The sequence below is a fragment of the Patagioenas fasciata genome, chromosome Z, assembly GCF_037038585.1.
Source record: "Patagioenas fasciata isolate bPatFas1 chromosome Z, bPatFas1.hap1, whole genome shotgun sequence".
In the NCBI taxonomy this organism is placed as follows: domain Eukaryota; kingdom Metazoa; phylum Chordata; class Aves; order Columbiformes; family Columbidae; genus Patagioenas; species Patagioenas fasciata.
The window spans coordinates 54,698,766-54,714,251 of NC_092560.1; the positions used below are offsets into that span (position 1 = coordinate 54,698,766).

General features: G+C 39.7%; 1 protein-coding gene across 5 annotated transcripts in view; it reads left to right on the forward strand.

Moving 5' to 3' along the window:
* The window catches only part of GRAMD2B (GRAM domain containing 2B), a 44,863-nt gene extending 30,951 nt beyond the window's left edge, over positions 1 to 13,912 (forward strand). For 4 of the 5 annotated variants that reach the window (XM_065861556.2, XM_065861557.2, XM_071801970.1 and 1 more), the window contains exons 6-14: positions 2,487 to 2,582; positions 3,549 to 3,620; positions 3,737 to 3,817; positions 4,508 to 4,619; positions 6,334 to 6,456; positions 6,650 to 6,737; positions 7,142 to 7,243; positions 8,981 to 9,074; positions 12,685 to 13,912. In XM_065861556.2, the coding sequence (XP_065717628.1) occupies positions 2,487 to 2,582; positions 3,549 to 3,620; positions 3,737 to 3,817; positions 4,508 to 4,619; positions 6,334 to 6,456; positions 6,650 to 6,737; positions 7,142 to 7,243; positions 8,981 to 9,074; positions 12,685 to 12,726 (810 nt within the window). In that variant the 3' untranslated portion in view covers positions 12,727 to 13,912. Of the gene's footprint in view, positions 1 to 2,486; positions 2,583 to 3,548; positions 3,621 to 3,736; positions 3,818 to 4,507; positions 4,620 to 6,333; positions 6,457 to 6,649; positions 6,738 to 7,141; positions 7,244 to 8,980; positions 12,559 to 12,684 lie in introns of all 5 variants that reach the window. The other variant, XR_011736393.1, reaches the window with a different exon arrangement.
* Positions 13,913 to 15,486: the final 1,574 nt, after the last annotated feature.

Consider the following 15,486-nt stretch of genomic DNA (forward strand, 5'->3'; position numbering starts at 1 on the left):
GGATAGGCTTGATCATTTACTTCCACCTGTCTTCCCCTACCCCTGCAACACACGCTTAAAGCTTTGTTCAGTCACGTGCAGCAGGCACGAGCTTTATGATGCCATGAACGAAAAAGCAGGAAAATCAGGGATATAATGAACAGCAACGTAATGGGAGGGGGAGCAGGAAATCAAGTTTAACAGGAAGGGGAACCTTCCTAGCAGTGAGATACACTGGCAAAGTTTCCAAGACATAAAACCTTTCATTGCTTCAAACTTGTAAGACAATTTAAGCTTAGTGATAAAGTGTTTTATTGTGAAAAACAACAGGCCTTCATGTTGTAATAAATTTTTCAAAATGAATTCTTCTACCTGCAGATTGATTTTTTTTTTTTTTTTTTTTTTTTTTTTCCTATTGAAAGCTTTGTTGGAAGGAGTAGCCATTCAAGTCAGGAGGTTTTAATTCTTCAGGGTAAACACTATGCAAAGACACAAAAAAAAAAAAAAAAAAGCTTCAGTGGGATTGAATAGGCTTTGAAACATATCCCTGCCTTTCCAGATAGTTCTGTTTTGCCTGTATATATGGGCCTTGAGTCTTTACATTTTAGTTACTTTGCAAGTTGCCTGCAGGTAAACCTTTTTCCTGAAATAGTTATTACTCCAGATAGACATAAAGTGCTTTGCAGTGACTTTACCATTTTAATCTAATGCGGTGTTAACAGTGCAGTTAGCAAGTGCTTAATCCCGCTGAAGTACACTTCAGACTTGATTACAGTAATGTTATCCGTCAAAATAGCATGCAGTAGAATGCCATTAACATCTGTGATCTAAGGTTCTTTGAGGTGAACTGAACCAATTAGAAAACTTCTAAGTTGCTTTTTTGTCATTACTATTAGCAGAATTTCTGCTGAAAAATCTTCTGTTTTGGTTTGGATTGTTGTTTGTTTGGGTTTTTTTAAAGAAACGATGCAGAATCTATTCTGACTACCTGAGGATTCTGTGGTTTTCCTATCAAACACATATCATATTGGCTCCCCTCTCCCCACTCCCAGATAAAGATGCATTTAAGTGTTGCAAAAATTTTGTGGAACTGTGCAATATCTAGTTTAAGAAAAGGTATAGTTGAGGACCTGTTTAATTACCCATTGCCTAAAGCCATGGCTTCTGAAGCAGGACAAATAAAGCTTACATGTTAAAAAAACAGTAGAACAGATGATGCCCAGATTTACAGATTCTTAGACCCAGGCCTGGAACTAAGAATAATTAAAATTATATATGTTGGGTTGGGTGTTTTTTGCTTGGGAAGCGGAGGGGTTGGTTTTGTTGGGGTGGGGGGGGAGGGTTTGTTTTGTGGTGGTGTTGGTTTTGTCTGCTAGCACACTTTTTTAACTAAACTGAGTACCAACTAAAGAGTAAGTTTCTAGCCCATAGATGACAAGTGGATACTTGACTAGGCATTCTTGAACAGTGGCTGGCAATCTTGTACCCAGACTAACGTACACAAGTACATTTTTGTTACCTGGCAGAATTTTTCGTTTCATGACTTCGTGTTGCTGTTCTGAACAAAAGTTAACAAGATTTTATGAAACTGTGCATGAAGTAAATTCATTCTGCCTCTGCACTGACATATGCTGTGATCACTTGTTGAACAATCTTCAGACATTTTGAATCTTGCTTCCAAATTTCTCAGATAGTTGTGACAGTGTGTGCCAAAGGCATTTTTAACGGAAGCTGCCTTGTAATCATATGTATCCAGAATTATTGTATTTGTCTAACTAACTTGCTAAGTTGTGGGCTTTTCAACTGAAAGTCAAACCTGGTATTCAGTCCTTCGTAATATGGGGTTTACCAGAAGAGGCCATACAGAATCTGAAGTACTCTGAAACTGAACAGGCATTAAGCTAATGGGGTTGGATGTAAACACAAAGCAGGAAGGAAAATTGAGAACTTTTCAGTGTAAGTGTAGACTGTCTGGATGGCACACACCAGAATCAGTTTTAAGTCAGTAGGTGTGTGGTTATTGGATCTTTCAACATTGCTAAAAGATGAGTTGTTTACTCAGCTGCTTGTTGCAAACTGAAGGATCTATAAGTGGTGAGAATACTTTTGTTCATTCTTCAGCAACCCTCTCTTGTCTGATGTGTTCTGAAATGTTTTGTTTCTAAACTAAGAAGCCTGGTTTTAAGACTGATTTCTTCTGCAGATATATAATGAACTAAGACTGTAGCCTTGCCAGAGCCAGAACAAATGAGGAAAGGAAGACTCAAGCAAAAGCCTGGATTGGCATTTCATTAAAATAGAAGTAAAAATAGTTAAGAAATAGTAATAATCTGAAACCATATCTGTTCTGCATGACATTAGTAATCAGAGACATAATGGAGAAATCTTCATATGAAGAGTGTAGAAGGTCTGGCTTATCACAGCTGGTAAATTGGCTCTTTCTGAGAGAGCATGCAGATTTGTATGCTTCTATTAGGATTCTTAATGCTACCCTGATCTTGTTTCAGATTAGTATACCTGTGCTCTCAGTGACACTTTTGAAGAAAACAAAAACTGCTCTTCTTGTGCCAAATGCTTTGATCATAGCAACAGTCACAGATAGGGTAAGTACTGGTAGAGGGCAAAGCTATTGCACTCCATCTGCTTTTCTTTTTTTTCTGCCCTTTTTTTTTGTCTCCCTACTTATTGGTAGTAATATGAGGGATCCTTGAAGGTGCTGAGTGGCTGTTTAAACAGCTATAGGAATTGGTTGCATATGGGCATTTAAACTTGGGACCCTGGAGGATGTGTTTTCTTAAGAGATGATTTTGTCATCTTCTGTCTCCTCTCTTGTCAAGGACCATTTTTATTCTCCCTGTATTTTCTCTTTGGATCTGCAGTAAACAAAGCTATGTAGAACTCGGTAAGAAAATAAGAGACAGAATCTCTGGTTGCCACCTGTTCTTTGTAACCTATCATTCCAGATTCTCCAAGATTGCTGTGTGGTGGCTCTGGGGGAACCAGAACAGCTGGGTCAGGAAGTGCCTGCACAGGGAGTTATGTGCCCTGTTGTGGCAGCTTTGAGAGTACTGTTTCTTTTACTTGGGTCTCTTACCTGACCAGCAATACCTTAGATGACAAAATACAGATACTTACAGTAATGTTCCGGACTAGTAATTGTATCGATCAGTAGAAAATATGGTTATCCTACAAGCAGCTTTAGAACCAGTCCATTTTCATTGCACAAATATTTTGTGGATGCAGGAGACTGTAAAAAAAAAAAGTGAGTTCTGTTTTTTTGTATGTGTTTGTTTGTTTGTTTGTTTGTTTTATTTTAAAGGGGTGGGTGAAACATAGTATGCGAAGTCTGCTCGGGTTCCTGCAGCAGAACATGGTAACTTTTAATGTACAAGTTCTGTATTACTTGTGATTAGCTGCAGGGTTAGAAGGGGTGGGGATTTTTACTGCTCTATTAAAGTTCTTGAAAGTAGTTACTTGATGTGCAAAACCAGCTGTCAATTGCATTTTGATAAAAGGAAGCTTGTACTGTATGTTTTTTCTCAAACAGTTTTGAAACTTCTGTTTTTCAGTACATGTTTGTCTCCTTACTCTCCAGAGATACCACTTACAAGCTATTAAAATCTATCTGTAGACATCTTGAGGTAAGTACTAATGGGAGTGAAGTACATAGCTTTGTGTTCATTATTACTGCTTTCCTACTGTTAAATGCTAGGCGGTTCCTGAGTGTGTTCCTTGTTAACACTGCTGCTTCTTTCAGGATACAAGCACAGGCAACAGTCCAAATCCCTCTTCTCTAGAAAACAGCTTCAGGGCTGATCATCCTACAACTCTGCCCTTGGTAAATGGCTTAGATGTTTGTTCTTTCGTGGCATGGCACCTTTCATTGCAAGTACTGCTTACAATGTCTGAAGAAAGGCAACTGAAGGAAATAGTGACATCTATTTCTAAAATTTCCGTGGGTTTTTTAACATCAGGAAGCAATGGGGAAGGATTGTCATAGATGTAAGTTGATCTGATCACATGCAGTATATATATATACATGTGTGTGCTTTGGATATACTCCAAAGTTTGCATGCTCTGCATATCTCTTGTTAGCAGTCAGATTTCACAGAACTCTGTACTGACTTCAAGTTGCCTCTTCCTCTGCCATAAACAGTTTTTGAAGTGTTTCTAGTTGCCTCTGTGAGGCATTTCAGACGTCTGAAAGAGTTCTGTAGCCACATGTGATGACCAGAGTCTAATTCTAGTAATGCCTGTCCTGGACTTGTGAGTTTGTCTAACTTGACAGTCTTAAAAGACTTAATCTCTTCACTTAAATGAAGGCAGGGGATGACGCTTCAGTTCCAGTGATCATACAGGGTTTATTTTGCTGACTTGATCTCAACATCTTGATACCAGAGATTGTTCCTGGTTGAGCAGTTTTAAATCTGTAATTGTTGGTTCAGTTTCTAGAGGGAGGTCACAGGAAATAAGATTGATTAGATTTAGAACAGGCCTGAGCTTTCTCATGACTTTTTCTCCCTGTCAGGATTTCAACGAAGACTATTCTGACTTAGATGGAATAGTGCAGCAGCGGAGACAAGAGATGGAAGAGTCCAGCAGCACAGGCTCACACACCCCGGAGCTGGAATGCTTCCAAGGTGCGTGAGATCATGAGGCTCCAAGAAAATGAGAAGGGCTTAACTCTCAGTTTTGGTTCTCCAATACTCTTCTGATGTGGAATCTGCATTCTCCACAGTCCTGGAGAATTCCATGGTTTTTAAGGTGTTCCTCAAAGCCACAATAGCTGTGTTTCTGTTATTGTAATCCTTTGCATTCCAGACTCAGGCAGTTACTTGGTCAGCAGCAGATCTGATTTGTCACTAGTGCCTCCAGCTGCTTATCCATGTGCTGTCTGCTCCCTACATCACCCATCAGCTATGCTGGCAGAGGTACAATGCAGGAGGTATTCCTCCTTCCAAAAAAAAATAAAAAAAAAGGGGGAAAAAACAAACAAAACCCCATATTTTATAGTATTTCAGACACAGTGTAACTTCTGATCTATACAAATAATGCTCTGCCCCGTGGTGGCTTTTGATCATCAAAAAAAACCACAAAAACATGTGAAAAAGCTTTTGTTTTTTAAACCCTCATTTTACTCTTTGCAGTTATTAACACATTTGAAGATACTGTCCAAAGTTATTTTTTCTTAACACTACTGTTTGTAGTCTCATATGCCTCAAGTTCTTCACCTAATTAGCAGGAATGCTGTGTAGAAACAGCAGAACTAGTTTTATGTAGATAATGGTGAATGTTATTAGCAGAACCTAGGGTATTATTCTGCTGTACAATTAATACATATTAACAGCATAACCATACATTGGTATATTATTACTCCTGGTTCCATCTTGACTCTAAAATATATTATAAGAAACTTTTACCATTACTTTTAAATGAAGTACTGTCATTTCTTTATAAGAGTTTTCTGTCTTGTTAATTTAATCTTCTTTTTTTCTACTCGTCTTTTGTTCGGTGGTATGATTTGGGGCTGTTTGCTTTCATTGGTCTTTGATGTTTTCTGTATGTGTATTTTTAATTGTTTGGTGGTGTTCATGAAGCAGTGACTAAATTAACGTGTCGTCACTTGCCACATGAATGCTTCTGAATAACAACGTACTCTCTTACTTCTTCACAGGTAATAACTGCTTCAAACCTATCCATTTTCCTTTTCACAATTAAAAACCAATATCCAGTTAAAGAATCACCTTAGAAAAATAAGTGGAGGGGTAGGGTAAAACACATCTGTCACTTGTCGTTCCATTTCTTGTGCATTATTAGAGCAGTCCAAGATGTGAAAGTAAAACATGAACAAAACTGAGTGTGACTGGATATTTCTGTCCCACTCCTTTCAAGACATCATCTGAATTTAAAGAACAGTCAGGAAATGGAGCTACAGTATTTTCTTTAATGTATCAATGCCATTTCTCAATTTGATGTTGCTATTAAAGTAATTTGGAATCATCAGCATATTCGGCCCTTTAGAGAGATGTATTTTGTGTCTATATAATCTTGTGACTGGAAACTGAGTGATAACCTTCGAAGTTTGCACAGGTTGCCATCTTTCAAATTATCTGGGAACGTAAGTGCAGAATAAATCATCCTCTTCCAGTCCAAGTGCTTCTTTATATTTCCCGATGATGCGGAGTTACTGTGCAAACTGTTTTAAGGCTACTAAACCAGCTGCTGCTTTCTGTCCAAGTCCAGAAATTCACCTTTTAAAATTCTCCTCTTCCCCTCCTCCTTAACTATCTTAAGCTACCAAGAGCTTCCTTTGACTTCATAGTTCAGCTTTATTAAAAATCTTGCTTTTGACAGATTATCATCTTGTTGAGACACAGACTCACCTAAAAGTTTCCAAGACTGATGCAAAGTCTGTCTGTTCAGATGTACACAATAAACATGTACCCGATGGAAAAGCGCAAAACAGTCCTCGAAATGGTAAGGAGTCAAGGGCAGATCTTCAGCTGGAGTTAGTTGACATAAGTTTGCATACTTACGTCAGTTCATCTAGTTTGAAAGATCTTTTTCTTGTTTATCCCTCTGTTCATATTATCTGTTGCATGCTTCAAAACACGATTTGTGTGCCATGGTGTGCTTTGATAAAAGTAACATTTGGTGCTTTTCCTTGCAGGCCATTCTAAAACCTTCAGGTTCTTCCACAAAGTGAAGTCTCAGAAGCTCTTATCTCTCAACCATGTACTTATATTTTACGCAATTCTGTAAGTTAGCAATTAATACCAAGATTTTCAAAATACTAAGATTTTCTTATGCTTACATAGATTAATAATTGCGGCTTTTATGCTTTTCAGAAGTAGAAATACTGGGGCAGGCTTACTTTACAGGTCTTTTGCTTTTAAAAGCAAAGGGTCTTTTGGTTCAGGAATGTTAAAAGAGTTTAACTACTTGCAAGTTAATTTTACATGTGACTTAGCAAAGCTATACTCAAGGCTGAGATTTTCATAACTGTCTTAATGCCACTGCTGAGTATTCCTGAGGTGTTTCTAAGAATGATACCTTTACTGGTCAACATGTACAAGTAACAATTTAAGGCTTTTAACATTAAATTTGCCACATATCTCTAAAGTTTCCATTAACTGACATACCTTATTTTTCTTTCTTACAGTGTTTGTGTATTAATCTTTTCTACGTTCTACATGAGATATAAAATCAGTGTCCTGGAGGAACGTCTTGTTTCCATCACATCCTTTGGTTCACATATTAAGGCGTAAGATACACTCTGTAAAATTTAAGGGGTTTAAAATCTTTTTCCAGTATCCATCATGTTTATCTATTTTCTTAGAAAGCACTGAGATACTGTACTGCCTTTGTGATACTTTCATGTCCTGTAGTTCTTGTAGTTGTACTAGCCTCATCTCACCGCTTTCTGTTTAAGACTTTTAGTACAAATGTGATATATTATGGTGTACTACTGTCTTGAGAATGTTTCAGGTAGCTGCAACTTCAGTGTAAACTGCTGAACTGAGCAATTCCTTTCCAGAGCAATGATTCTGTAGAAAAGGTATAACTTCAGCCTTAATGTCATTTGATTAGCCTGAGATGAAAGACGGTTCTTTATAATCTTTAGGTGAATACATCTGACTTGCTGTTATGTTTTCTAAAGCTTTGGGCTGCCTATATTCTCTTTAGAAACTGATACCCTGTCTTGCTAAAATAAGATTTTAAAACACACTACAAAACAAAGCAGAAAAAAAAAATAAATCCAGACATACCAAGGGAAGTTCTTTTGTGTATTTGAAAAGAATATAGGGAAACAGGCCATAGTTCCTTAGCGCATTTTATAGTTAGAGTCATGGATGTCATCTGCCCCTGCGTTTTTTTTTAATCTCCATGCTGCATGGATAGGAAATACACAGACAACAAATGGAGAGGCATTGCAGAGGCATACATCACAGCAATATGCTCCTGGAGGTTTTATCAGCTTCCTGCTCCAGAAGGCAGTTAACTAGGTACCGCTGAGAATACTGATCAGTTTATTTAGCATTAAATTTTGCATTAACTTTTCTCTCCTTATAAGTGATTTCTTCTTGAGCTGCTCCGAAAAACATGGCTTCAAAAGTTGTTTATAAATGTCAGTGCACAACAAGCAGCCACATGCAGTATGGGTGGGAATGCTGACAGCTGGAGAAGCACCATCGGAAAAACAGGACAAACAAAATTCAAGACAGAGCTATTCCCACACTGGGTGAAACTGTCTGAAAAGTGTTTCAGACCTGTAGCAAGCTCTTGAATAAGCGTGCTTGTTGATTCAGCTTTCTCTGATGACCTGTCCATGTCAAACAGGTCATTCTGACAATGTGCTTGAGGTCATACTGAACAATGACTGTGCTCCTTAGGACCCAGCTGCTCTCAGCTGTCTTCTGTGGAAGGCAGCAGGACTTCTATGCTTGTGTCAGAAGACTGAGCTAGGTTGTTGATAAGAAATGAACAGGAAGAAAATGGCTTGCATTTTTATTTTACCAATAGTGCAAGGAAAGGGGTAAACCTACCTCTAATAGTAGGCAATATCAAAAGCCATTTTCCCCACTTTTGACATGTTTTTATTAGCAGGACGCTATGTCCCTCTTCTGAAGCACTCTTACACAAGAAAGTCCTGTTTTCTGTTGCTCTGATCCCAAATGGTACAAGATGCAGGATGATCTATTGTACAATTCTACAATAACAAGGGTTTGGGATTTTTTATTTCCTCCAAGTCACAGAACAAGGAACTTATGCAACTTTTCAACTTGCTTCCAGTGGAAATAGCTGTAAAGTTTTCCATCCAACATTCTGGAGAATAAGACCACATAAAGAATGTACCCAAGACTGCAGAAACAACTCAGGCCTTTGTTTCTGTAAACAAGTACAGTTCACAGTGTCACCACTGTATTCCTATCTGCATGTATCTCTCAGTTCTGTTTTCCCCTATTTTGCTTCTGTCACACTTCTTCATTCTGTTTGACAGACATCCAGTGCGCCAAGGCATGGGATCTCATCTGCAAATTAATGCTGATGCCCTTTGTGATGAGTTAACTGCTAATCTTATAAAATTGGAAAAGGTAACTTCTTGTGATATAATGCAAATGCTGATACACTAACCAGGTTGTTGCTGAATTTCTGTGGTCTGTTATTTTGAAAAGTGCCAAGTTACCCCCTAGATTTGATACCAGGAGCTGGCATGTTTTCCTAGACAAAGGACTGCTTTTTGGACTATAAATTAGCCCAAGTGCAAGCATTGATATGTGCAAATATTTTGTCTTGAGCTGAGGCTTACAATCAGAAGTACTAATAAACTAGATACTTCAGGGGTGATTACTGCGTGTAAGAACTCTTTTTTTTTTTTTTTTTCCCCCATCAAAACTAAGGATTCTGAACTTAACCTTTATTACTATTTGATGAACTTTTCTGAGACTTTTGAGTTTTGATTTTTTGATTAAGAAAAACAGTGCTGACTTACATATGTAGTCAGCCTCTTCATGTGAAGTGTCTGGAATCTGCCTGTTTCACTTTAGTAACACAAATATTGCTGCACCAGTTGTGTAATTCCCTATACCTGACATTTACTTTTTACCACTCTCTAATTGCAAAGCTAAATGTACTTGCTGACTGAAATTGGAAACCTGTGCAAAACAAGAGCAGGTGTGCAGACCTTGTTTCCACTTTAGGTGTTGTGGTAGGCTAACCTTGGCCAGTAGTCAGATGCCCACACAGCTGCTCTCCCAGTCCCCCTTCCTACCAGGGCAGGGGGAGAAAATAGGATGAGAAAGTTTGTGGGTCAAGATAAAGACAGGGAGGTTGCTTACCAGTTACTGTTGCAGGCAAACCAGACTTCACCTGGGGAAAAACACTTAAATATAGTGGCAGTTAAAATAGGCTTGGTTAGTGAGAAACAAGGACAAATGATACAACAAAATGTTTCCTGCCCCTGTCCCAGGCTCAACTTCACTCCTTTGTTTCTGACTCCTTATGCCACTCCCTGGCCTCCAAGTGCAACTGGGGGGGGGCTTATAGTCAGTACATAACAACTTTCCCTCTGATCATTTCTTCCCCCATTTACCCCTTGCTGCAACAAGTGCTCCTTTAAGGGCTCCGATTCTTCAGGAAATAACCACCTGCTCTGACATGGGTTCTCCATGGTCTGTGGTGTGGACATCTTCTCTGCCACAGAGCACCTTTTCCCCCTCCTCCTTTTCAGACCTTGATGTTCCTTCTGTTGTTTCTCACCCTCTTACTCTCCTCCTCTCTCTGTTTGGTGTTTTTCACTGTTCTTAGATACACCCTCCCAGAGGGTTCACCACTGGTGTGGCTGGGGGACTTGGCTGTGCCCTGTGGTGGGTCCTTTGGGGTCTTCTGTAATGGCTGTGTCCTGCACAGGGACACAACAGCTGCCCCTGCAGCCCCCTGTCCCACCCCTGCCCCCAAACCTTGACACCTGCACCCAGTACAGGTGTATGTAATGTTATGTGTTGTGAACACATTTACTGCCCAAGCATGGAAAAAAGTATCCGTGAAGTGAAAACGAAAGTTGCTTGAATTCCTTTGTGCTTAAGTCACATGCAATATTTTTGCCTCTGTTTCTAAAACTGGGTGCCTGTCAAGGTCTTGCAACACCTTTTTTTTTTTTTTCCCCAGGCCAGTTTCTCAAATAGCATAAAGCTAAGATTATATAATATCACTGTTTGCCTGTGTGGCATAGGTTTTAGAAAGACTGCCAAAAAGAGGTTTCCCCCCCTACATCTCCACCTCCTTGACTGTGGAAGTCTAGAGTAATGCTAGCATAACCCCTCTGTGTTCTGTGGATAATAATATGAATGCAAGGGGAAAATGCTCACCAGGTGATTACCTGATAGAATCTTTAGCCAAATTAGGTAATTTAAGAGGTTACTGCTTTCCAGTTCCCTGAAACAGGCTGGCAAGATGGTTCATGGGAGACCTCATTTCCTTTCAGTGGGAAGCCAGCCAGGCAGCCCTTTGCAGCAGCAGGAGGCACTTTCCCACTCCCTTATATAGTCTGCTTGGAGTCACAGCAAAAGGTGGATGGATGATCAGATCATTCAGCTATTCCCAGAGAAATGGCCCTCTGTCCTGAATTAGAGTCTTAAGTTGTGTGCTTTTTTTTCAGTTACTGTCTACAGGATTGGATCCTTAAAGTCTTACATTGTATTTTCCAGTCACTCAAGACACAATCGCTGCTGTGCATACAAGTTAAATGAGTATCACCTGCAGCTGCACATGGCCACATCCCGGTCCTCTCTAATCTAGACGAGAAGTGTTTAGAACAGGATCTTTGACCCTACTCTTGTACTGCAAAACTGGCAGAAATCGAAGAGCTGTATGTTCTCTGAGCAGAGTTACTGCAGTTGCTTAACTGTTTCATATGCCGTAGTTGAAAGTGCTGGCAACCGGCTGCAGCTGGCTTCAGCTGCTAAGGAAGCATAAAAGTTCCAGTGTAACTTCTCACCTCTTCCCTTGCTTCCAGTGTGACCGCAGCACGGTAAACTAGAGCACAGAAATTATCTAGGTTAAAAACTACTCTCCAGTTTAAAAATGTTCAGTGCAAGAGTATGTTGCAATGCCTTTTTCAGTGTCACCTTATGATTTTTGCAAGCTCTGCTTTACACTTGGCACCAAGGAATTACTATGGCTTATCAGAATTTTGCTTTGGCATTTAAGTGTATTTAACAGGTTGTTAAAATGCACCATGTCTATCAGAGGATGAAGCATTAAATTGAGGGAGGGAAAACATGACCTAATGTTACTGATTCCCTTATTCTAATGTAGCTCATTGAAAGGAAATTCCTTTGTTAAGTGACTCTTACAAAATTAGGTGCTTCTTACTGTTTTCCTTTACCCAAAATGCATCTCTTGAAAAAGGTGTGCATCTGGACTAGAAATAATGGGACAAGATTAAGAAATTGTATCCTTGAACAGGAAGTACAATGACCCCTCAAACTAAAGCCTGAAAATAGCTATGACTAAAGCTTCTGTAGCCAGTGACTGCTAGTTACTAAGTGTGCCAGGGGATGTGACCCACTATATTCCTCACTTTCTGTTTTTAAGGACAAGGAGATGAAAGGTGGATAAATAGGCTGTGTAAAACAGGTCTGTGCAAGTCATCCTTGAGGATGTAACTGGCTGACTTTGCCTTCAGTGCAACTAAGGGAAGATAACCCACAATCAGTATGTTAAATCTGGCAAATGGGACATGTCTGCTAATGATTAGAAGACCTTATTTTGCTGTACATATGTAAGCTGAAGCTGATAAAAATATTTGAATTATCCACCTAAACCTGGGAGCTGCAACTTTGAGGCTTTTACTCGATTTTGATCAAGTTCAAAATAATTGGGTTCCTTGTCTCTTTCTTTCTAGTTTTTTTTTTTTTTGTGTGTGTCTTATTTTCTCATACCCAATATAGGAGAGCATCTACAGGAGGAAACTGCAGCAGTTACTCATAGTACAGAAGCTAGATGTGCTGCTGGCTGATTGTATCCAGATGTTTCCTTTGACTCTAGTGCAGAAGGCATTTAACGTGAATGTCATTGGTATGAATAGTTGTGACAGAATTACTATGCACACAAAGAGTATGTTGAAGAGTATGTCTTGATTTTTTGTTTTAAATGCAGTGTAACACTTCCTGCAACTCAATTATTTTTCTCTCTTTTTCTAAGATACAGGACAACTTACAAAAACTACTTGAAGATGGTGAATGAAACGTCGATGTTCTGGGACTGCTTTAGACCTCATTCTTCTCTCTTGAGAAACAGTTCCAAAGGAGCTCTGCTGGCCAGAGTTCAAGCTTCTTTAGTCCAGGCCAAGCTTAAACTACTGTAAAGCTCATGTCAAAATACAGAAAGTTTATTCTTGAGCATGTGTCTATATGTTTTGAAAACATATCTTTTGATCTATATGTATCTATATGTTTTGAAAATAAGGGGATTTTTCCTTCTCTGCTGAGTGTGAATTAATGGATTCTAGCCTTGCTTTTACAGCAGTGCAAACCTTGTGCAACTCCTTTTACCTCAGCATTTGCTTTCTTCATGTTGTCACTGAAGCGTGAATGGGAAGAATTTCAGTCATGACTCATGTGCTGAAGTGTTGTGTGAATGAGCTAATATCTGTCTCAGCTATGGCTATGGATTGGTGCTGTGCTCTTCATTTTTACTTCGTCGTGCCCTAGTATCCCAAAGATCGGAAAACAGGCACTTCTGGATTTGGTTATGTGAAGTTTTGAATGTTTGAGTTGTGCTCAGTTCTCAGGTGCTGTAAAAAGGCTCAATTCTACTTTCTGTGGCATTGCATCACCGCTGAGGGTAAGATCTGTTTCTACAGGGCATCCAGTTTCCATTGAAGCCAAGCTTGAAATATGAATGAACTCACCAACTTACAATCAAGTTGCTTATGAATAGCAGTAAGGGTGACATGTCTGCACAACTTTGAACTGCTAGGTTTTTTGTCCACTCATATGGTCTCTGTCCATTAAGTTAATTGACGTTAAGACCCTCAGTCGCCTTTTCTTGGAGTTGCATGGGGTTTTGGTTGGCTGAGGAGGCACAATTTGTGTTCAAGTTGATGGAAGTCTTGTCTTGGTATGTGACTCCAGAGACCAGATCTTTCCATATAATGGAAACTTGTGAATTAATAATGCAGCAATCAATCAGTGGAGTGAATGAAAAAGTGGACTCCTTTGTTATATCATACTATTGTTTTCACAGTGCCTAAGATGGGCTATATGGGGATTTTAGCTTTCTCATTTCTGGTTAGTTTTAAAAAAGCAATATTTAACATAATAACAACTAGTATCTATAAAGTAACAGTATTGTTTATAATATGCTATGCATTTTATAACCATTTCTGTGAAATGTACCTACTTTGTTTAAATAAACCTTTTTAAACCAAGCAATTCAGTGCTATAATTCGGATGAACCCAATTCCATCCATCCGTTTTAGTCAGACATGATGTTCATGATCTGAGGAGGCTTCTACCTCACAGTACCAATTTTGCACAACACCTGGTACCCAACACAGGGGGTTAGGAACTGCATATTCCTGATGTGCTTCCTTTTACTTGGCTGTACTCGGGGTCTTCCTCGGTTGCAACAGCGGAGGAAATTTGGACCCCAGATTTTTGAGTCGTTTTCTCTGTTGATCAGTCCTCAAAGGATGTTGGATGAGTTGTAATGTTCAGACAGCTGAGAAAGCCCAGTGTGCTCTCTAATGTGCCTTCCTGGCTCAAGTTTCCAGGCTACCTGTTGCAGCCTCTGTCTTTTCTTCCTCAGCTATTGTAAGATTATTTTAATCCTTGGTTTCACAGGAAAACTACTGAAATAAGTTATTTTTTCTTATTTTTCCGTCATTTTCTGTACTCTTTCCACAATTACACACTTATGCAACAGTTTGGATTCTGGCCTCATCCTCTCCCTTCTCTACTTCACTCCCTTTAATTTTGTAGCAGTAACATAAGTCCGTAGTTCTGTTTATGGTTTAAAAATTTATGCCACAAGTCACCTTTATCAAAGGAACTTCAAGGAAACCTGATCGTATCCAGCAGCTGAACTGAGTTGGCCTGTTACTCCATTGCATCAGCAAGGACATGCTTTGCTATAAGAAAACAAGGGGAGAGCGATAATATTTAGCATGTGCCTTATGTAAAACAGGCTGGCTAAACCCTTATCATTAGCCGTAAGTGAACAGAGTAATTACCAGAGTAAATGAGTAATCAGAAGTGGGTGCATGCCCTTTAGCCTGGTGGAGCAGGTGAGTCTGGACAGAGGTGCAACAGCCTCTTTCAGGCGGAGGAGAAGTAAATTACCCTCCAAAGAAAGAAGTGGCGTGTGGTGCATGTGACTCTGTGGTCACATCAGTTTCCTGGTGCAATTCAGCGTGGCAACATCTTCTCTGCTCTTCACCTGGTACCCTCGCTCCTTGTTTTCTGAGAGGAGGAGGAGGGTGTCTCGAGGAGTCTGCACAGTGGGGCAGTGTATGGTACTGTGTTACATGCAGACCAGGAGATACAGGGCACAGGAGACCCTGTGAGGGCGAAGTTTAAAAGTGTGAGTGCAGCAGTTTCCAATCCTGCAATACAGTCTGGTGATTTAAGGGGAGGAAAGTAACAGCAGCAGTGACAAGCAAGAAAAACCTTCTTCCTGCAAGGGTGGGAGCCAGGCAAAGAGTGAGGGGGCTTTTCCTCCCAGCATCTGCAGTGGGTAGTGTCAACAAAGGCCACAAGGAAGCATTTTGCTGTTTGGCGAAGGTGATGTGGTAGTTTGCAGAACTAAGTGGCAAAGACGTGCAACTTTAAGGCAGTGGGCAATCTGCAGCAAATGCTTAACACGTGGTGTTAGTAACTTTTTCTATAGTGTGCTGCATAGGCTGCCTGGAAATCTGATTTTAAAAGCTGATTTTCTTATTTCTTCTTGGTTCTGTTTTTCAAATTTAAGTTTTGTCTGTCGTCGCTTATAGCACAGAGGCTG